The 22529-nt window shown below is 42.3% G+C and overlaps 1 protein-coding gene across 1 annotated transcript in view; it reads right to left on the bottom strand.

The window, feature by feature from the left end:
- tjp1b (tight junction protein 1b) overlaps positions 1-22529 on the bottom strand; it is a 42562-nt gene that overhangs the window by 3030 nt on the left and 17003 nt on the right. The window contains exons 3-26 of the mRNA XM_037683566.1: positions 21358-21482; positions 21151-21253; positions 20663-20978; positions 20204-20310; positions 19595-19763; positions 19363-19507; positions 14947-15080; positions 14240-14345; positions 12520-12670; positions 11806-11914; positions 11502-11721; positions 10987-11171; positions 10785-10880; positions 10620-10702; positions 10328-10538; positions 10118-10218; positions 9684-10034; positions 6804-7661; positions 6330-6421; positions 5760-5975; positions 5540-5676; positions 3565-4036; positions 3180-3397; positions 2071-2175 (exon numbers count right to left, since the gene is read on the bottom strand). Coding sequence (XP_037539494.1) covers positions 2071-2175; positions 3180-3397; positions 3565-4036; positions 5540-5676; positions 5760-5975; positions 6330-6421; positions 6804-7661; positions 9684-10034; positions 10118-10218; positions 10328-10538; positions 10620-10702; positions 10785-10880; positions 10987-11171; positions 11502-11721; positions 11806-11914; positions 12520-12670; positions 14240-14345; positions 14947-15080; positions 19363-19507; positions 19595-19763; positions 20204-20310; positions 20663-20978; positions 21151-21253; positions 21358-21482 — 4810 coding nt within the window. The remainder of the gene's footprint in view (positions 1-2070; positions 2176-3179; positions 3398-3564; positions 4037-5539; positions 5677-5759; positions 5976-6329; positions 6422-6803; positions 7662-9683; positions 10035-10117; positions 10219-10327; positions 10539-10619; positions 10703-10784; positions 10881-10986; positions 11172-11501; positions 11722-11805; positions 11915-12519; positions 12671-14239; positions 14346-14946; positions 15081-19362; positions 19508-19594; positions 19764-20203; positions 20311-20662; positions 20979-21150; positions 21254-21357; positions 21483-22529) is intronic.

Genomic DNA, 22529 nt, shown 5'->3' with positions numbered 1-22529 from the left:
TATATATATATATATATATATATAATTAAAGGTGTTTTAAACCCTTCCCACGCTCTTGCAATATTCTAAACAACGTTTTAAAACTAAACGCTCTTAAAGAGACAGAATGTCATATGATTTCAACTCTGCCTCCTGCTGCACTCTCGGCCACGCCCACTCCTCCGCTCTGCACGGAGCTCAGCTGATCAGCTGCAGGAAGAAGCTTCTCCAACAGTTGTGGGCTGCACGTGCAGCAGGTGCTAAATAATTTAAAATACTTTATTTTAAATAAAAAGTCCATGCCGATCGTGTGGCTCATCCATTAATCAGCCGACTGTGTGTCATGACCAATCTTATTTTGAAAAACCACGATAGAGCGAGTCCATGAAAAACGAACCGCCAAGTAGTGAGGGACTACTGTAGTGGTATTATGGCTCAAAGTTGTCATACCGTCAAAATGTGCTCGTTGCCCCACTGATTGTTGACGGGCAGAAGGTTGTAGAGGAAACATTTTGTGGGCAAAAAGACCGGATCAGAACTGTTGATTTACATGAGCAGCCTTATGTTTGAGTCCAGCTATGAAGCGCGGTACTGGAGGAGTTTTGGTGCTCGTGGACCAGAACACTTTCACAGCATCAACAAACAAACTTCCTTGTAGCAGATTCTAATATTTGTGAAACGAGGCTCAGATGAAAATGAGTCCTTCCACCACAGACAGGTTAGAGACAGACTGACGGACACACAAGACTCTTCAAAGGGTCTGTCTTTTCTTACTCCTCTGTGGGTGGAAGGCCTTCCTCCCTGAAATCATCTTCAGTTTTCATTTTCAGCACATCAGCTGATTTATCAAGCCTTATATTTAAGTTTGTTTTACGAGTAATCTGAAACTAAGCCTAGATAATATTAGGAAACATGAAACTGTGATGACTGTTGATATCACAACAGTTGTGATTAAACTCGTATGTCTGTGTCATCATCACAAACACAACGCACATCTTAACTCCTAAAACAGTTTACTGCAGTGAGGCACGATGATCCTGCAACGATGATAAATGTTAATATGTTGTGCAGCAGTAGCTGTCAACAAACTAATCTAAAGGGCTAATTAAATAAATAAAAATACTTTTAGTTGCTCAAGTGGACTGCAGACACTACAACATGCAGCATTAGCCAACGTTCAAGATGAACTGCACCGATTTGACACAATAAAGTCTGTTAAACAAAAGGACTAGAGGAGAGCTGTGCGTGAATTATTTTCAGTATATTTAACAGTTTTTTACATGAGGTGTGATAAACGACCTGACCACACCCACTGAGTACCGGCAGCTCTCCTGCTGTGTGGATATACGAGATGTTTCAAGATCTTTCAGAAAGGAGCAGCAACACGAGGTCACCTCCTCTTTATGCATGTGATTACTTAAACAGGCCAAAACAGCAGCGTCGTGTAGGTCACCAGACTGGTGCAGTTTATACATTACAGGGTTCAATTTAACAACAGTCACAGTTTTAAAGAAGATTTGAAAGTACGGAGTTAAAAAGTTTCAAGAACCTTGAGTAAAATTCAGAACAGAGATTTATTAAGAGACCGCCCCGTCACTTCGTCAGGATGAGACTCAAGTGACATTTTATAAACACTAGAGACAATTTGACTGTACTGATCTGGATTACATCTTGAGCTGTATTGTATTTAAATGAGCATTTAACTAGTTTAAAACAAACATTTAAAACAGTCACTTATAGTAATAATGTTCTATGTGTTGTCATCATTGTATGTTTCCATACAAAGATGAAATTGGCTCTTTGCGTTTAATCCATTGTCTCCATGATCCTAAACTCTGGAGAGCTCTTCCTAATACTATTTTAAAGCCATTAGATACCCCAACAATCACAGTGGATGTTAACCATTACCCAAAGAAGCTAGTCACAAAACCGTAAAAGCATGATTTATAAAGAGAGTGTAGAAAACAGCTAAAGCATCAATTCATTCAACAAAGTCTCCTGATTGATCAAAGCCAGCCCACAGAACCCAAAAGGACAGAGAGGACAGCGTACCCGACGAGGAGTCGGAGGATTTTAGAGCAAAAGACCAACCATCAGGGGTCATGGACGCACAGTGCGGTAAACGGAGCTCCACTGGCTTCAGGAACTTCAGTCCATGAGGGCCACACATCACCAGCGGACTTAGCAGAGTTTCTCCTGCACAGAAACACAAGGTTTCATTTCCATAAATAAGTGCAAAGGACGTTACCAGCACTAAGGATGATGTTTTAATTAATCTGAAGTTAAAAAAAAACAGAAGAAAAGCTGGTGCTGGGTCAACAAAATACACGAGTAGACATAAGGACATTTTCCAGGTTGTCCAGAGGAGAACCTCGACAGAATCTGGTTGTCTGAAAAAAATGTCTGTCCTCAACCTTTAAAATAATGAAGGCAAAACATGTCAATAAAATGTCTTTTAATAAGAATATATACAAAATCTGCTGTATACAAATGTTCTCAGTGACCTGTTCAGAGCTGCAGAGTGGCAGATTCATTCAGGAGCTGCTCAAGAGGAACTTCCTCGTCCTCCTCCTCTTCCTTGTCGTCAGACATTGTAAGAGAAGCAGCGTATTTAAGGGGCTGCAGTGAATTAATGTTCATGTGCAAACACGTTTCATAATTTATTACATCATCACCTTGAGTTAGGGAGGTGTCCTCCTTGGAAACCAGTCCAGGACACACTGAGTGGTGCTCTCACCTGCAGTCTGTCTCTGAGATGGTAACACTGAGCCACCCTCCAGGTATCAGACAGCATGCCCCGCCCTGCTCTGCTCTGATTGGTCAACCTGTGGCTCTGGCTCTCTTTATTTGTTGAAAGCAGCTTCAGTTTAATCTCTAGATGGGATGGTGTTAAAAGACCATAACAAAACAGGTTTTTCTTCTCCCTTTCATTTTAAAGGTGACAGAAATCTGTCCCTTGAATCCATGTCAGTTTCACCTGGTAGTCCCCCGGACAACCTCGAGGTGAGATCTGGATGTCTCGGACAAACAGAAACTGTTTACCAGTACGTCGACCCCTGAAATATATTATCTGTGTTTAACTGCCGCGTGTAAATTTGGTTTCAGTGCAGTTTTTTTCTAATCAGCTCAGGCGTCTTCCTCCTCTGCTGTAAGTCCTTCCCCGACGTAACGAGGAAAGAGAAGACTTCTGTGGGACTGACCTTTCTCCTTGTCGAGGGGGGGCAGGATGCTGTTGTCCCGGCACACCTTGAAGTAGATCTCCTGCTCCACGCTCTCGGGGATGGCACCCTGAGGAATGATGATGCTGACGCCCGTCTCGATGGAGCTCAGGACCCCTCCGTTACAGTTGAAGATGCCCCGGGCGGTGGCCACCACTGTGTGCCCTTCATCCTCGTCATCATCGTCCAGAGCACCGGGGCTGAGGGACGGAGGCAGACTCGTCAGCATCATCGGTCAAACAGGGAAAGGCAGAGGTAAAACCAACAGCAGAGGACACGAGAGCACCCCCGCCCCCCCTGGGAGCAGGAGTATGCTTCTGCCTCTCAGCAGCGCAGTAATGACCCTCTGCTGCTCCGTGCGTCTTACCTTACAGGGATGGCCTTGGGAATGGCGTTGATGTTATTGTGCTGGTATTTGGGCCTGTTGTCCATCGTGCGTGTGAAGGTGTCCAGACCGCTGTCGTGATCGAGGGGCTGGGGGGACAGCTGGGGCTTCCCGCTGCTGTTGCTCACCATGCTGGGCTTACTGAGGAGGTCTGTTTTCACCTGTGTGTCGTTGGGCAGCAGATTGTGGTTGAACTTTGGACTCTCAAACTTGCGCTCGAAGGGCCGGGCTGCGCTGGTGTAAGGCTTGGGGACGTAGCGGTTATAGCTGGTTGGAGGGGGAGCCCCCAGAGTTTTTGTGGGTGCTGTATCAGTACCGTTAACTGGGATTTTGTCAGGGAGGCCCCTTGGTGGCAGGTAACCACCTGGTGCCGGTTCATCCCTGCTGGTCGGCCTGAGTGCTGCCAGATCTGGTTTAGGATTGGGCGAGCTCAGTGGGTCAGGTATCGAGTTAGCTGAAAATAAACAAAAGAAAAAACACTGAATATCATTTAGCTGTGAGGCATACTGAATTTACAGTAGGCACTAAACAAATAACATGTTTTTGGCCATAAACCTCCTGATATCTATGAACAAACTGGTCCCAGATGTATTTACGACAAACCTCCAGCATCAACCTCTTTAACAAGAACCCTGGGGAGAGGTGGAGCAGGGGGAAGTCAAAGATGTCTGGACCAATCGATTGTCTTTATTCTTTCTTTGCAGTTAATGTTTAAATGGAAGCTGCCAACATTTTTAAAAGCCTCTTCCCCTTAATGATTAAAAATCTAGGGATCAGGATGTTTCATTCTGAACTACTTTCATATTTGTGGCAATAGGAAAGTATTTTATTGCTGCAGGCTTTATTTGTCTTATTTTCCAATAACATTGAAAAAGGATCCAACAATGTTCAGCCTGGTCATCTAGACGGTTTCTTTTTTAAGCTGAGATGTTTCATCCTTCACCCAAAGGACTTCTTCAATCTGAGGAGCCACGAAACAAAACTGATTCCCACAACATAGCATACTCCATAGTGGGAAAAAACAGTTTACTGGTAATAAGATGGCCTCCGGGGCCCACCCTCTCCCTTGTCAACTCCTCTGAGACGGTCGTGCCAAAGTGGTTCAAAACACCAAAGTTCATGCTCAGTAATCCAGGTAATAATCCAGCAATGTTCAGTCAGGTCATCTGGACGGTTTCTTTTTTCCTCAGATTGAAGAAGTCCTTTGGATGAAGGATGAAACGTCTCAGCTGAAAAAAGAAACCGTCCAGATGACGTGTGTGAGCATGGACTTTGGTGTTTTGAAAAGCGATATTTTTAAACGGTGAGGCTGCAACAGGCACAATTAAACCTGCCTTGTTTTTGTTTTGTTTTTTACTCAAAACAGATTTATTAAGTATGTGCGTAAAATAAAAGGTAGGAGGGGAGCTTCATAACAATACCAGAGTCAAATAAAGTCTGGAGTGCTTGTGGTTTGGTGATGAAGCTCAAATCAGCAAACCTGTTGAAGCTGCAGTCAGAGACTGAGTGTCCTGTGCAGCACGGTGGTCCTGTGGTTGTTTAACGGGCTTCATAAATAAAGATGGTATTTTAAAGGATGGTAAAATCAATTTATAAGTTTTGTATAGAGCTGTACAAAAGGAACCATGTACTAAACATTAGCAGAAGAGCATGTTTATACGCACTAATGTCGTAGAAATGAGCCTTATAGCTCGTCATATTTGTGTGTTTATAAAAGCTTGATGGGGATCAAAGACAAAATGACCAAACAAACATACAAACAAAAACATTATTCAAGAAAACAAACCCATTTCAAAGAATCTGTCACTTGTTATAAATAAATAGAAATATTAAAACTTCACAGATTTTAACAGGTTGTAAAAATTGTGGACAAGTGATGAAATTCAAAAAATTAGCCTTTAGCTTTACTCACATCAGCTGATTGAGTTCATGACAGCGAGTTATTTCTGCAGCTTACCATCACTGGGGCTGAGTTTGGGCAGCGTGTTGGGTGGAAGTGCAGGAAGTGGGGGTCCATACTGTGAGGACGGACTGATTTGAGGTAAAGGCTCGTATCTTTTCTCCACTGGGCTCACCTTCTCCACAGACTCCACTCTTTAACGAGGAAGGACAAGAGTTAATAAAACAGCTGTTGCGACTGCAGAGTTCAGGATCCGTGGAGGACAGCACTGATATACCTGTTAAAGGGGTAGGACAGCTGGGATGGTTTGGGGAGATCGTGGAAGCGGTTGATGCCAGGACCGGGTTGGCCCATGGCCTTGCTGTCAAAGCTGCGGCGATCAAAGTAGGACAACTGCTTCCTGTAGTACTCCTCATCCTCATCCGGGTCGTAATGGTTGGAACGTAGCACGTCATCCAGGGGCTTAATGTGGGGCTTTTGTGGCTCGGGAGCTCTAAAGAGAAGAAAAAAAAAAACACACACAAATTTTTTTAAAACAAATCAAACAGTTGCACACAATCAGAAATGATGAGTGAGCTGCAGCATGCAGGACAGAGATTTATTAAGAGGTCTCAAAGTCTGAATGTATGTTCAGTCTCAATGTTACTAAAGGAAAGCTCCAAGGACAGAAACGTGAATAAGACAGTGATTAAACGTGTTTGAGAACGTGAATATCAAACAGGATAAACAGCCTCTGCTCAGGGGCTGAACTCCACTAGGTGGCGCTAAAACAACTTTATTAAAACAACTGCGTTGTCCTTCACTCAGTGAGTTTGTCTCCAGGTGTTGTGTAGACTACGGTACATACCTATAGGTGGACCTCTCCTGCTCCAGGTTGCTGAGGGAGTTAGCTTTGAGGACGGGGGCAGGAGTGCTTGCAGGTTTGGGAACATCTGCAGGCTGGAAAACAAACAACGGTCTTTGTTTTAGTGTTTCCTGCACATGATTGATTTTATTTTTTACATCAGTCAAGATGACAAATCTTTACGTTACAAGTTGTTGTTTAACAAATTAGCTAAAATTATAGTTCCCTCCTGGGTAATAAAGTAATATAACCCCCCTGAAAGAAAACATTAGTAGAACATGATTAGTTTTAGTAAAACGTTTATTTCTCTAATCTCTACCACATTTCAAATGAATTTGAGTTTATCAGCATTTTTTATATCTAATGATTTAAAATGTGACTTGAGAGTCAATGATGACAACTTTAACAGAATTAATTTAATTTATCATCTAAATCAGTGACTCATGGAGGCAGAGGACAGCTTGATGAAGAACGTACCCGGAGGACCGATGACTCTCCCTCTTTGGCCCTGTCCACAGAAACAGATCGTTTGTTCTCAAACATCTTGACTCTGTTGAGCACCGATTGTGGTTTCATGGCTGGATCTTCGTCCAGGTCTTCTCGTGGTGGAGGAGGAAGGGGTTTGGAGCTTGGCGTGAGAGCAGGCTCACCCGGGGAGGCCAAAGCCTCTGGTTTAGGAGGGGGAACGATGGGTTCAGAGTTTATCATGGGCTCATGCATCCCTGGCTTATAACCCCGGTTTGGAGGCCCGGACAAGAAGGTAGGCCTCAAACCAGAGTCACCATAATAATGCGTTGGAGGCTCCGGTGAGCGAGGTGAATTGATGGGGAAGCTGTGGGATTCTGTCTCATAAGGAGAACGGGCGTCGTAGCCTGCTGGGGGTGGGGGAGGCGGCTCGTCATAACGAATTGGTCCAGGTTTATTGTGGCGTGGTCTGCCATCAAAGCCCGCTGGCGGGGCTTCCTCGTAGCGTGGCTGAGGGGGGCTGTAGTCTCTTCCTGGTCCATCCTCATAAGGGGAGCGAGGGTTGTAGCCCATGGGTTGCTGGTGGCTCGGTTGATACCCGACGGGCTGGGAGGACGAGGTCTGCTGGTCGTATGGGGGCCACTGTTCGTTGTAATGAGGCACACGGTTGTCGTAGTGCGGGTGAGAGTCAGTGTTGTGAGGCTTTGGTTCTGGGTAGCCGCCTCCATCGTACCCGTAAGGCGGGTGGTCGTACTCGTGGTATGGCTGTTTGTCCTGGTACGGAGGCTGGTGACTGTAGCTCATAGACTGCTTCAGACCGTGGTTGATTCGCACCGGGTCCTCCATATTGTACAGATCTTTCTTGTACATCTGTGAAGAAACAAAACAAGTTGAAAACATCGGTCAAATTATCATTAGTGAAACAATGTTAAAGTACAGAAATCAGCTGAGGAAAACGGGTTTCCTTGCATCAATTGAAGAATAAAATAATTATAAAGAAATAAATTGAAACCGCAAAAACCAAATTGTAATAAATAAATCCTACACCGGTTATTTACATTAAGATGAAGTCTTTACTCCAAAGCAGTTCTGAATGCCTGTTTGATAAGATGCCTTTCAAGAATGGTCAGCGTTTTTATAAACAAGTTAATTTTATTAAGTTAACATGTTTCACTGAGCACTTACAGGAAATTTGCACATTTCTGAAAGGCCTCAATTCAAACATGATGTGTAGCCTGTAGACAGCATAGTTACAGTACTTCCTGTGGAAGAACGCTGATTTGTTGGCGTTTACTCAGAACAAAACTTCTCAACAGGAAATAAAATGTCGTGCATCGACGAGTTGATTTCTCCATAGAAAGAATTGCTTAGTTGAGGGAACGACCAAGTGTACTGTCTGCAGGTTAGCTTTCATCATGCAACAAACATTCAGTTTGCAACTTATGCAACGTCAAACTACTGGCACCACTACAGACAAAACACATCTACCCACTATGATGCCACTGTCAGTGCTACTAGTGTTCAGCTGCAGAAGAGTCGAAGCTGAAAGGAACCCAAACAAAAAGTAGGAGCCATGCAAAGGAAGTAAGAGGCAACAGTTAGGGCTGGTTGTGGATGTCTTCACCCTGGTCAGAGACTCAGATGTACCAGTCCTTCTGGTCTCCAGCCCACTGTGGTGCATGTGGACTAGTGTGTCACACATTTTCTCTGGGATCCAGAGGCACACAGTGGGCTCAGTGAGTCACACAGTGTGGACATGACATGCAGAGAGCGAGTGGAAAGCATGTGTGAGAAGACAGGCAGTTAAAACAGCAGGCTGGGGGCCCAGGCCCGGTCCGAGTGGCTGGTGAAACAGTGGGTACCTTTGGTTCTGGACCAGGAGGTCCAGACGGGTGGGGTTCATGTGGTGGAGGTGGTGGTGGGGGCTGAATAAGCTCAGGGGCAGGGCTGGGGCTGTTAAGTGAGTCAGCCTGAGGAGCTGCGGGTGCAGCAGGCGGCCCCTGTAGGTGCACACCCTCATGCTGCAGAGGCTGCTCAACAGCAGAGGTAGCTACCACCGTCGGAGGCAGAGAGGGCATGGGCAGAGCAGCCTCACCTTGCTGTGAAGTATTGTTAAGAGACATTTTTAACACAGCCTGCCAAGGGCACACAAAGTACATCTTTACCCCAACACCCAGAATGTCTTTCTGTCTTTCTGCATGTTGTAGTTTGACTAAACAACATACTCACAGCTAACAACAAAACAAGATAAATATTAAAGGTCAGGGCACAACACAAAATATAAACAACAAAATCATCTGCTCAATAGTTGTGTACTTTTAGCTATACAGCAGTCCCTCGTTTATTGCGGGGGATCCGTACCATGAAGACCCGCAATAAGTGAAAAACCGCGAAGCAGGAATAGTAGTACAAGTAGCAGTTTATTTTATTATATATATATATATAGGCATTTTAAACTCTTCCCACACTCTTGCAATATTCTAAACAATGTTTCTAAACTCTAAACGCTCTGAAAGACACAGAATGTCATGATTTCAGCTCTCTGCCTCCTTTGCCACCTGCCAGCGCTCTTGGCCACGCCCACTTCTCTGCTCTGCACGGTGAACAGCTGATCAGCTGCAGGAGGAAGTTTATCCAGCATTGCTGGCTGCACAAATGTGCACAGGTGCTAAATAATTTAAAATAATTCAGTTTAAATAAAATTTCCGCGCCCATCGTGCGGCTCATCCATCAATCAGCCAGTTGTGTGTCATGTCCAATCTTATTTTGAAAAACCGTGATAGAGCTAATATGTAATAAACGAATCGCGAAGTAGCGAGGGACTACTATACATAAATATTAGACTAGCACAGCCTTTAATGGACTGCCAACAACACTACACAACAACTTTACCTGCTGTGGAGCGGCCATCTTGAACCCAGTGGAGTCTATTCGACTGGCTGGGTCGGGCTGCACAGGGTGCTGGTATCCAGGGTACCCAGGGGTGTCTTGTATCACAGGGGGGTCTTCTCGCACAGGCTCTGAAGAGCGGGTGATGGCGGGCTCAGTGGGTAGACCCACCTCATCATTCAAAGTCTCATCTAGCTCCTGGTCTGTGTATGCTCCTCCCTCAGTGTCTGTGTCCTCATAATCAGAAGTGTGGCGGCTGTCTGTGCTATACATGGAGTATTCACTACCTGGCGCCGAAAGGTAGGACAGACGGTCATCGTGGATATCCAAGTCATCCTCTGTAGTACCATCAGCCTGTGCAGAGCAGAGAAACTGTCACGGACATCTCACCAAGTTGCAATAAAAAGGACTTAACTATCGCTGGCCAGTTGTCTCACCTTGCCCTCTGACACCCACACCAACTGATTCTGCTGCTGCTGGATAGTTTCTTTTAGAGCTCCATACCATCCATCATTCATATTGTTCAAGTTAATGGTCGCTAAGAGAAAATAGATGCACAATAATCACCCCACTAGGAACAAAACTGCGTTAAATAAAAGCCAATTTACATTTTAAAGTCAGTATTTTAAGAAGCTCAGCCCACTTACTGGTGAACAGGTGGTGATTATTCTTCCTCAGTTTAATGGCTCGCTCATAAAGTTTCCTGGCACTTTTCCTGGACTCTGGACAAAGTCTTGTCCTCATGTTCTTCACACCCTGTTTATTATCAGGATTTAGGAAAACTACGATCGGGTACCACTGAGCATAGTTCAGTCTGTCCACAGCGTTTGGGGTGATGTCCAGCACAGCATGTTTGTCCTTTGTTGGATTAAAAACAAGAACAAGGACAGGTTGAGACAGCTTCTTTGACGAGAAACTTTAAAAACATCATCGACTCACTCTGTCGATGATTTGCTTGATGGTGTGAAGACGAATGATTCCTGAACTACGCTGGTCTGTTCCTGCGTCTCTGGGTTCACTCTCTGAAAAAACAAATGGGCAAATTTACAAAAAAGACAATAACTATAGAAAAAAAGTTTTGAATAGATTTATTATCAAACATACTTGCTAGCTCAAAGAGATCTGGTTCTTCTCTGGATAGTTTCTCTCGAGCAACATCAGCGATAGGTCCGAATATCACAACCGGTCTAAGAAAACCAGCTACACACACACACACACACACACACACACAAAGACAACAGAGCATTAGTAGATGCAAAAGCTTCACTGTCAGTGATATAAAACCTGACAAGTTTACATTCCTGACCTTCTCTCAGTACAACCCTCTCATAAGCTGGAAACTTTGTTTGGACTGGCTGAGAAGACAGGTCCTCTCTGCTCTTCCTCAGGTTCCTCTTTGAACTGCGAAGACCTCGAAACCTCCAGAAGTCGGCCCTGTCACCGCCGGCTGTTTTAGGGAGCGTGTACTGAACGCTGGACAGCTGCTCTGCTCTGTTAACAAACAACAAAAACACTTTAATGTAATACAGATCGTGGCTGCATCACTGAATGCAAACTGTTAACCAGACCAAACACTCGCAAGGCAACACAACAACAACATTACTATTAAGAATAACAATAACAGTCATAATAATAAATAATAATAACAATATTAACAACAACAACAACAACAACAACAACAACAACAACATTATTAATAATAATAATATTATTAATAATAAGTCAAATTTATTTATATAGCACATTTAAACAGTAACTGTTATCAAAGTGCTTTATAATATTAATATTAATAATAATAATACAACAAGTTGGATGCATCACCTGTTTTTGTTGGGGATGATGCCCCTCTCCACCTCCTGGTGGTTTTTGCCGATGCGAATAGCCAGCCAGGAACCCAACTTGCCGTTGTAGAGCGTGTCCACGACTCGGAAAACCTCACCCTTGTTAAAACTTAACCCATAAGGTGATTCCTTCTCATATTCAAAGTGCGTCCGAATATAAAAGGAGTCTCCTACATCCGACTCCACAATCCGCCGATACACTGGAAAAAAAAGTCAAATAAAATAATTACCACCAGACCAATCTAAACATAACTCCTTCGACTGTTTTCATTAACTACATTTACCATCTTTTTTCTTCTGAGCCAGAATGGTGACCTCTTCACCTTTAGGAAGATCCAGGAGGAATAGCACCGCCTCCTCTCGGATTATGTTAGCAAAATCTACATTATTTACCTGGAAGAAAAACACGATTCCAGTAAAGTTTTGCACACAAACATTACTTTTACTTTGGACTTTTCAACTTTCATTGTTCACTGAGTGCAAGAGCGACAGTGTAAATCTCTATTTGGACAGAGGTGTAAACAGCTTATCCTGTAGTTAGGAGAGGCTGGAAAACTGCAGGTCTTATTTTGCTGAAACAACTTAAAGCATCACTCGGTACATTTGGTGTGCAGAAAGAAGGTAAAAAGGAAGATATATGACTGAGGGAATAAGAGGAAACAGAGTTTATGTGTTTGCTCCCTCGGAGCCATTGCTAAGAGACTAACTTGATGATGCAGGAATTTCTAAGCAGTGTGAAGCTATGAATTATAAAAAAGAGTAAATGTTTAAAGAGGCATCTTCTATAAAACATATATATTTACAGAAACTATCAAATGCCAACTGTTAAAGCAAAAGAAAGTAGATAAAAAAAAAAAAAAAAAACCTTTTATCCTTTTTCCTATAACCTAAACGATTTTTTGACACTCCTAAAAAATTCAAAACACTTCATGTATCTAACAATGTCCTTCAAACTTTTTGTGTTTTTATCAGTTTTTGTTACAACTGGAGAATCTCACCCTGAGAATTTGGTCGCCCTCCTCCAGGCCCTCCTTAGCAGCTGGGCTTTCCTCCAGAACTCCTGCGACAAAGATGCCCACATCGTTGCCCCCAGCCAGGCGCAGACCCACACTCTCCCCTTTTTTAAATTTCACCAGTTTCATACTCGGCCTAAAAAAAACATTTAAATGAAACACCAAATGAACACATTATCAGGTGTTAAGCTCAGAGCACGTGTTGTGAAGGACTCAGCTACCGTCACGCCACATTTTATCTCAATATTTGTAAAATTGTAGCCAGTTTTGAGGTAGCTTTTGCCAATTTGCTGCGGCAACCATATTGATTTGAGTTGAATCTGAAAGTTAATTATTCTAGATGTTCATCCAGTGACTATTTTCAAAAGGTTCCCAAAAATCTATCCTGTGGTTCATAATATATTTTGCTAATGCTTACGTACAAACGTACATAAAATGATATAAAATGTGTTGTAAAAAGCTCTATAGTAAAATGCTTTTAAATAATAATATTATTATTATTAGCATCAGAATCAGAATAAGCTTTATTATCATTGCACCAAAGTACAGAGAGATTATATTCTGTACAGTCGTCCGAAAGGTGGGCGGAGTGCACATGGCTGCAGTTCCTATGAGTGCAGCACCTTGTTCTTTAGGAGAAAGACCACAAGGATAGGATAGTGGTATTGAAAAAAACATCTCTTCACACCTTGTCCTTGTTAGGACACAATTTAAGACATCAAAAAAATTACCAGCAAGCACATTTATAGACACATTACATATGCATTTGATGACAAGATGGTGAGATTTGTCCATGAAGCACTTCCAGATAGCACCATAGTCCAGTAAGATGTTGGTGTCAGCTGGTATAGCTCTAAGCGTTCACAGAAGTTCACGGGGATGCAGGGGGTGGATAGAGCAAAGCCTTCCTTAGTTTACACACACCCCAAGAGCAATTTGATAAGTTAGCCTATTCAAGGTCGAACAGGGAGGCCAGATTCAGATAAGCCACAGTTGTTTTTGTGCAGGCAAACTGTTTTTCTTTCGTCAGCCTTGAGTTCTGCTGATACTCTCCATGATCCAAAATGACCAGATTTGTGGGCTTTCTGCTGGTCCGTGCTTCTTAGCCTTCTCCAAGATCAACCCCAACATGCTGGCGAGTTCCAGAAGCCACAAGTGGCCTACGATTCTCATAAATCACTTCCATCTTACAGTTGAGCTCGTAAATAAGCTGAGTCTGAGAGCTCGAAGCACAAACTAATCCTTCACATAAGGTCGGCAGCTTTGCCGTGGCAGGAACTGCTGCAGACGTTTTGCTTAATAGCTGATAACATAGGTATCCGACGGTGCCAAAAAGCAGAAACCCTGCTATCATAAATCCAATGATGTATAAATCTTCAACATCCTCCTGAGACAACACGGAAAGGCACAACATTTTCCACTCTCCCCATGGATCCATGACGTATCCTGCCACGTGCGTCTCAGCGGGGCATGAGGGTTCTCCAGCACTTTCGCTTGGTTGAAAACATTTTATCAGGTGCGTTGAAAGTCCAGCTGACCAGATCCATGACAGTAATTTACGATTCGGAAGATGTGTAGATAGAAGCTCCGGCACACAGGACAGAGAGCAAAAAGCAGGAGGAGGGCAGGAGAGGGAAGAAAAGCATCCGTCTTGCTTGAGGGCAAGTGAGGGGAAAAATATATATATTTATTATTTATTTATTACCGTAGAATGCTGTCATCATGGGTGACGCTTGGCACAGGGGCATCAGAAGGACTGACTGGTAAGTCTACATCTGGCTGTCCAGGCTGAGCATACACCGGCTTGGGCTCTAAATAAAAAAAGACGTTATGATATTAACATACACATACGATGCAAGCACAAAAACACTACAATAACCCCCACAAATACATAACTGACACGATTTGAGATATAGATGTACAGCTGGGAATAAGTTTGCTTCAGAGAGGAAGAAAAAAAAAAGTACACCACCATGTTCAAAGCATCGCACAGCGCTCGTGCACACACAAACACTCAAAGCACTCTGTGTCCTTAGCTGGGAGGTCAAAGACAGCAGAGAGCTGCAGGCCCGCGAGGAACGTCACACTCAATCAACTCATACGGGTTATTTTCACTGTGCTGGAGGCAAACGCAGACAGACTCAGCAGGCATCTAGATTTAACTTTCTTTTTTGTATTTGTGCTTTCAAAAAGGAGGAATATATCTGGGTCAAACCAGAATTACTTTTACTGTCAAAAAGTGCACAAAATGCAATTTTTTTGTTACTCAGCACCACATTTGCTCACAAGTATGGATGATGGATGTAAGCCACCTTACTTCTCTTAAACACACACACGCACGCACGCACGCACACACGCACGCACACACACACACACATACTGAGTTCATTGGGGACTAGTTTTATCTCTAACCTGGGAGAGGTGGGAGCTGCTTCTCCTCTCTTGTCACAGATGACTCTTTCGGTTTTGGCAGAGGAACCTCCACCACGTGCTTTGATGGTGTTGAGGCAGGCTTTGAGGTCCGATCATCATCACGACTTCTGTGACTAAAGATAACGCATGTTTTAAACTATGCATTTCTAAACAAATGAGGATCATAAATAATGCATTCTGGACTGCACAGCTATGCAGCATACTGGACTGTGTGCGGGGTCAACATGTGCAGCTGACAGAGAACAGGTGAAAGAACAGCTAGTGTAGAAGGCAGCATCTTATTCATGAAGGTCATCGCTTTGCCTGTCCACTCTTTGGTCTTCTATTTTTAGATCAGCTTATCTGAAGGTGTCAGAGTGGATTCTGTTCTCCAGGTGAATTTCATTGTGTGACTCTGACTTTACAGCAGAATTACTGGACTTCAGACAGTTTTCAAGCACATTAAGACAACACAAAGTGATGCACAGTGACTCAGGCAAAACAGCAACAACAACAAAAAATCAAGATAATTAGAAGTAATGTAAATGTCACTGTTTTCAACCTGGCTGGATCGAGTCAGATACTTGAAATTTCCAGGTATATATACATCTGCATCAGGTTTGATTCCAATAAATGATAAACAGACTGTATTATATAACATGTAGTGAACCTGGTCTGACCCTTATCTGACCCTGATGACCTCAAATCTACCAGATGGACAGAGACTGTTATTTTCATTGATCTGAATAAGTCTGAGCCATCTGATGACTTTCCTTCTTGAATTAATCAAGCAGAAAAGACAATCCTCTATAATCATTACTGTCTTACAAATGTTTGATAATCAAATTGTGTTAGTTTCACTCAATGCTTACAGGTTGAAAAGAACTACTCATTCTTATTTTACATAAACAGTAAGTAATGATTTTTATTCCTCATTCAAAGAAGAAATCACCTGAATATGCATTTCTTGATTTTCTGTCTGAAATGAGCCAAGTCGTAAGTATGTGAAAGTTGAAGCTTCGGTCAACTAAATGTTTACTGAAAAAGGGATGTCATGTTTTACTATTTGGAAAGATACAACAGAGTGAGGCTCCAAAAAGTCTGCTTTTCTGCAATAATCTCTCTGTCAGTTGTTAAACAAATCTCATTCCCTGACCTCGACTTTTGATAATACCTTACGTCAAAAACCACACCTCTTTCTGGTACATCCACGAATCAGAAAGCTCTAAATTGAACCGGAAGTCGACCCATTTAAAATGTGGCAACTTTCCAGTTCAAGTTTGTTCTAAAGGAGTTCTCAAGGAGTTCTGAAGAGAATTGGTTAGAATTCATGGAGAATGGTGAAGTGAATGGAAGAGAATTCGAGAATTCAGGAGAGTCAGAGACGTTTGGAATTATAACTTCTGTTTGAACAACCCACGCACGACTATCTAAGGATTTCAGCAGCTCTCAACGGAGACGCTGAAAGGTCTGGAGGACTCTCTATCGAGCTGATCTATCATCAACAAGGTAACGGTCTCTTCTTCGACTAAAGTGTACCGGAAGCGAGCTGAGATCTGATGAAGCGTGCACGTTCTGGTCAACAGATATAAATTCTCTCACATAGTTCTCTGTAAGAAAATCTCCATTTCATCTTAAACTCTTCTCTCTCTCACAAAACCAGTACAGATATTTTAGAAATATCTGAAGCAAAGTCCTCGTTCACCGCCGAGTGATCGACGCTCATTTTCTGTGAAACTTGTCTGTTATTATTTTCATATTTTGCCAAATTAATGTAAATGTTTGATGTTAAACTTTGATTCTGAAAATAAATGACTCCATTCATTTTGATGGGTCAAAGGTAAATAACGTCTCTCGTTACATTTCTGTTGAACTCAATACACGACATTACACAGTCAGAAAGATGAGGAACTCGTGAAAAGTATGCATAAATATATACCACATATATTTGTCATACAACTAGTGGCACGTACCAACGTGACTCACTACAAACACCTTTCTATATTATCAAGATACTCAAAGTGCTTTACACTACAGTCTGTGTCCTCATTTACCCATTCATACAGCACTCTACTAGATCTATACAAAGAATAATCAGAGCTTTATCACATTCATACACCGATGGGACACACACTGGAGGCAATGAGGAGTTCAGTGTCTTGCCCAGGGACACTTCAGCATGTGACTGCTGGTGGAGTCAAACCCCCAACTCTTGCACTGGAGGAGGACTGCTCCAACCACTCAGCCACAGCCGCCCCAATAGGACTGTCTTTGTCTCCTCCAGCTGACACAAACATGTTCAGCCCCACCTCCCTCACAAGGAGCCAAACCTTCTTTTAAAAAATAGGAAAATATACCAGTAAATCTGCCATGGCTTTCAGATGTCTTGTCAAAATATTTATGAAGAAATATGAATCAACTTTTCTCAACTTTTATCATTCAGTTATCAGTCAGAACAAAAAGTGTCTGCAAGACTTTCTCCAAAACAAACAAACAAAAAAAAAAAAAATTAATTTCTTATGTCTTAATTTTTAATCCCCCGTTTTTAAAACTGATTTCTACAGAAAACATTTCACCGCGTGCCATCAAACAGATTAAAATAACAACATTAAAACCTAAAAGCAACAGCTAATTATAGTTAAAACACAAAGAGACAATACGAATATTTGTAGAAATTGTTCAAAGACTGAGTTTGAGATTGTCTTGTAAATATCCTGTTTTAATGAAAGCTGATGTCTGTTAAATACATGTATTTATTATTTACTGATCTTTATTTAACCAGGTGACTAACTAAGTTAGTTAACTAAGAACTAAGTTGTTCTAATGAATCCTTGGCTTCAGGAGAACAAATTTATTTTCATATTAATCCTGGAGGGGACCCCAATTAAATAAAAACTTAAACTAAGCTAAAAAAAAAACGGTCAGAGGTCAAATCTGTCCCAATAACTTCCTCCTGTGGTTTGAAACAGTTAATTAAACCTCCAATGTTCCTCTACCAGACATCTAGATGTTTTTACAAAGCTAAACTACATCTCTAGGAGGAAGGAGTTCATGCTAGCTGGTGATGATCTAGTGTTACTTAGATGTTGGGTCATGCTGCTCTTGTGCCAAACAAGCAGTTTTACCCAAGAGGACACTCAGAGGACAGAGATCCAGTAACACAGGACTTCATCATCTGAAGAGGAAACTCCACTGACAACCTGATGTCAAATCACCTCAGCAGCGTTCATCAAGTTAGGACTTAGTGTTGAACCACAACACCAATCATGATGACGTTAATTCATCACTTCTCTGTGAGAGTGACAGCTGTGAGTTCACACGAGTTCGTCAAAGTCAGAACCCTCTCCAGAACTGCACTAAATCTATTTCACAAGATTTATTTGCCGCACCACAACTAGGTTTTCATCCAGAGAAAGTGCCCTTGGGATCAAGTGTGAAAAGGAAATAAAAGACAAATCCCATTGTTCTGACCGACTTTTCATTTCTTAAAAGTAAACAATTGGTATTTCTTACATTGACAAAGCAGCAAAAATAAGAAAAAGTTAAATTATTTATACAAAAAGCTAGATCATGATCCAGAACACCCTTCTCACCTAGGGCTGAACGATACGGACCAAAATTAATACCTCAATATTTTTAAGATAAATCGCGATATACGATTTATATCTCGATATTCAAACATCTGCCAAGTTCACGGCACAAACCAATGCAGACATGTTCCTGTTTTTAGTATTTACATCACTTTATAATGTAGTTGTTTTTGTTTAGTGTTTTAATATCATTTTCTTCCGTTTATTTTTTCAATTCATATGCTTTCTTTTATGATCGTCTACTGTTGTCATCATTATTTGTTAATACAATACAATACAACTTTATTTATAAAGCACTTTAAAAACAGGTCTCTCTTGTAAATGAGTCCCAAGACTCAATGAGACTAACCTGTATAAATAAAGGTTGAATTCATTATTTTTTTCTTTCCATAAAGTAATAACAAATATACATTTCTGAGTCAAAGCTTTGTCCCAATTGTCACACAGGCACATTTATTAAGAAAACAGCTGTAACTCTACTAAATGTCTAAAAAATAAACTATTTACCGTACATATATTAAATAATAATCCTCTTCAGGTGCGCCGCTTCACGACGTTAGTAAGCGTGTGTGAAACAACACGTGAAGCATCGCTAAGACATGGTTCTTAGCAGCTAACAAGACGGGAGAAAAAGAAGTACGCGGATTTTCAAGTCTAATAGTACTGGCGATGGTAACGATAGAGCCACTTTAACTATTGTAAATAGAAAATCTCACGATACATCGAGCATATTCGATACATCCCCCGGCCCTATTCTCACCCACTTTCTTTTCTGTATTTCTATGTCAACAGTCAATGCCAAAAAACATGAAGGAATGATCGTTACCTGCCGTTGCTGATTTGTTGGGGCGAATGTCTGGAGTGGTCTGAGGGTTCAGATCGTCTGTCTGGAGATCGAGAGCGACTGCTACGATGTCTGTCATGCGATCGATTGGAATGGTCGGATGCCAGAGAATGGATATCTGAAATGTCTGATCAAACCAAAGTCCCCGTTGAACACGTTCACACCAACATGTCGGACTTTTATTCTGCCCACACTGCACTCCAGTGCCACTCACCATCTCTGTCAGAGGCGTTGGCTGAAGGAATGCTGTCATCGAGGTCAGGGACGTTCAGTAGAGTTGCCCTCTCGTCTCTCTGAACAACCATTTTTAGTTTGCCCTTGGACCTTTCTATCAGTTTCTTGGCGTCTATCAAGGAGAGGTTCTCTGTTACTGTGCCATTAATCTGGAGGATTTGGAAAAAATAATAATGTTAGAATTAAAATGTCAAACAAAAACATAAAATTGTGTCAACCTTTTACATAAAGAGTCTATGTTTGGGCTACAGATGTATTGTTTTAGGGTCATGAGATCCAATGTAACTAAGAGGAAACATTAACTGTGTGTCAGAGGATTTGAAGAGAGTTTAATGTTAAATAAAGATTTAACAACAGCTCTGTGTGGCCTGCATCAAAAGGAGCATCAATATTCTTTCTTGTGTAATTATTGTCTTCTGCTATCAACAGACATCATGAGCTCACACTTCAGAGTACATTTACAATCAATACATTAAGTGGCATTAAGTTGACAAAGTGTGAGTTTATGCCACATCATGCAGATTTTATAAGCTGTTCTGCAACATAGTGGTGCATCCTGCTGTCATTTTTTTTCTTTCAGCCGTCCTACCTTCAGTACAACATCCCCTTCCTGGATGTTGCCATCTCTGGCTGCCAGGCTCTCTGGAGAGATGTCCTTGACAAAGATGTGGCTGGCCAGGCGCAGGCCATATTCTGCTTACAAAGTGAACGACAGCAACAAAAACAATGTTAGCACAGAGTTCACGTGACCACATCCCACTGACCGCACTCTGCTGACAGCTGCTGCTCCTGCGGGGATTAACATACTGATTAAAAAAAGATTAATTGCTCTTTTTACTTATTTACTTGAGTTTACTCAGACTTTACTGAAGCTGGCGAGTTTACATTTACTCTGGCAATTAACCAGTGTTGATTTGGAAATTTGATGTAGTTCTGATAAAAATAAAAGCTGCAGCAGTAAGAATAAACTGACAGAGCTACCGTAACTAGTTGAAAAGACAAAAATTAAGCCGATGCGCTCTTCTATCCCCGACTTTGTGAGCCTCACCTTCATTTTTGCGAGATTTGACTAGTGTGACCTTGGCAGGGCGTGGGGGAAGATTGTGCGAGCGGCGGTCTGAGCGCGGGGAGAGGCTTCTCTCTCGTGAGCCGCTCCGCTCACGTTCCTTGTCCCGTCGCCCGCCGCTCCGCCCACTGCGCCTGCCCATAGCCCCACCCACCCCGCTGTAAGCACCGCTGCGGCCGCTCCGCGTCTCGTATATCTCTTCGTCGTAGCTGTCCTCCTCCTCGTCATGCTCTGACATGGTTTCCCTCTCCCCCAGCCGGCCCATGGGGACATGCACCTTCCTCTTCCGTCTGATTGTCTGACCAGAGGACAAGAGATTTGAAATCAGCCTGACAACCAGTCACTTCACATGAATCAATCCCTCCTTCACATTCATGAGAGCTTCTGGTAGTTATCAAACATACAAGCAACATCTAAGCTTCATGTATGTTAATACATTTTGTAGCCCCTGACGTGTTGAGAACACTCACAATTTTGGCAATTTTCCCACTTTTGCGAAGCTGCTGGACAGCGTATGCATGCTCCACATTGTCCATAGAGACAGCATTGACCATTACCACTCTGTCATTTTCCCTGGAGAGAACACACACAGCCATACTGAAGTCTTTCTGGAGAGACCAGAGTAATTCTAAACTAAAACTAGAGATCTGATCGTGCTGCCAAAAAGACAGTCTTACTGCAGTAGGCCTTCTGCCGGGCCTCCTTTCAGCACATCCGAGATGACAATGGAGGTCTCGCCACTCTGAAAATGAGGGTTATCCCGACCTCCTGATATTGCTATCCCGAAGCCAAACCCTGGTGCCTGCACAGGAAAACACAGATTAGGATGTTGATTTAGGCGCCTGAGAGCAAGGTGGCACACATATTTTACCTGTTTGTACAAATGTTTACAACCACAGTTTCAAATATTCATTATTAGAAATGTGAAGTAGTTTTACACAATAAAAACCTGATCTTGACAAAATGACAAACTTAGCCTCATCCGCTAGTGGCTTAGAGTCTGTGTCTTTGGTGCATTTTGTTTGCATTAATTAGTGATGCACGATATTATCGGCATGGTATCAGACGATATTTGCGTTAAATTTCAATATCGGACATCGGCCATTCCATTAAAATAACTCGCTGATATAAAAGGTGCTGTTTTTGCCTCTAGCTGCAGCACAACGTGATGACGTCACGTGCGCCTACCTGAACTCACGGAGGAGAGGAAAATTCAAAATGTCGGCGGTGTGGAAGTTTTATTTTTTGCTGGTGAGGATGTCGGATTCTGAAGATTTATGGACCATGTTGAGCCTCGCTACATCGTCCCCAGTCAGAGATATTTTTCCGACGTAACGTTACCCGAGTTACAAGTCGTCATTTCCAACATCATTGAGAAGCTAATAGCCGAAAGCACGACTTGTTGGGTGAGTTCTACCACAGACATTTGGACGTCGTGTTAGCCCCGTTAGCATGATTAGTCATACAGCACAATGGATAGACAAAAACTTTGAACTTAAAAAGTCTGTCCTTCATGCACAGGAGTGCAGAGGATCCCACACTGCAGCTAGGAACCTGGAACAAGCCTCCACAAGTGAGACAGCATCGCTGGTGACTAATGCTAATAAATAACATTTAACAGTTTTCATTTAATATAAGTTAAAGTGCTATGCATATCATATGACTGTTACTGAATATATGTCACCAGCTCTTACAGCTGTTGCACTATTTTGTAGCAAATAAGCCTAAATAAGAGGGATATGTTCTGACAAAGGAATGTATATAAAATATCAGTATCAATATCGGTTATCGGCCAAATAAGTTTTAACATATCGGATATCGGCCAAAAATCCAATATCGTGCATCTCTA

Source organism: Nematolebias whitei, chromosome 10 (genome assembly GCF_014905685.2).
Source record: "Nematolebias whitei isolate Nwh7 chromosome 10, NemWhi1, whole genome shotgun sequence".
Classification (NCBI taxonomy): domain Eukaryota; kingdom Metazoa; phylum Chordata; class Actinopteri; order Cyprinodontiformes; family Rivulidae; genus Nematolebias; species Nematolebias whitei.
This window is presented reverse-complemented; position numbering and strand designations above follow the sequence as displayed.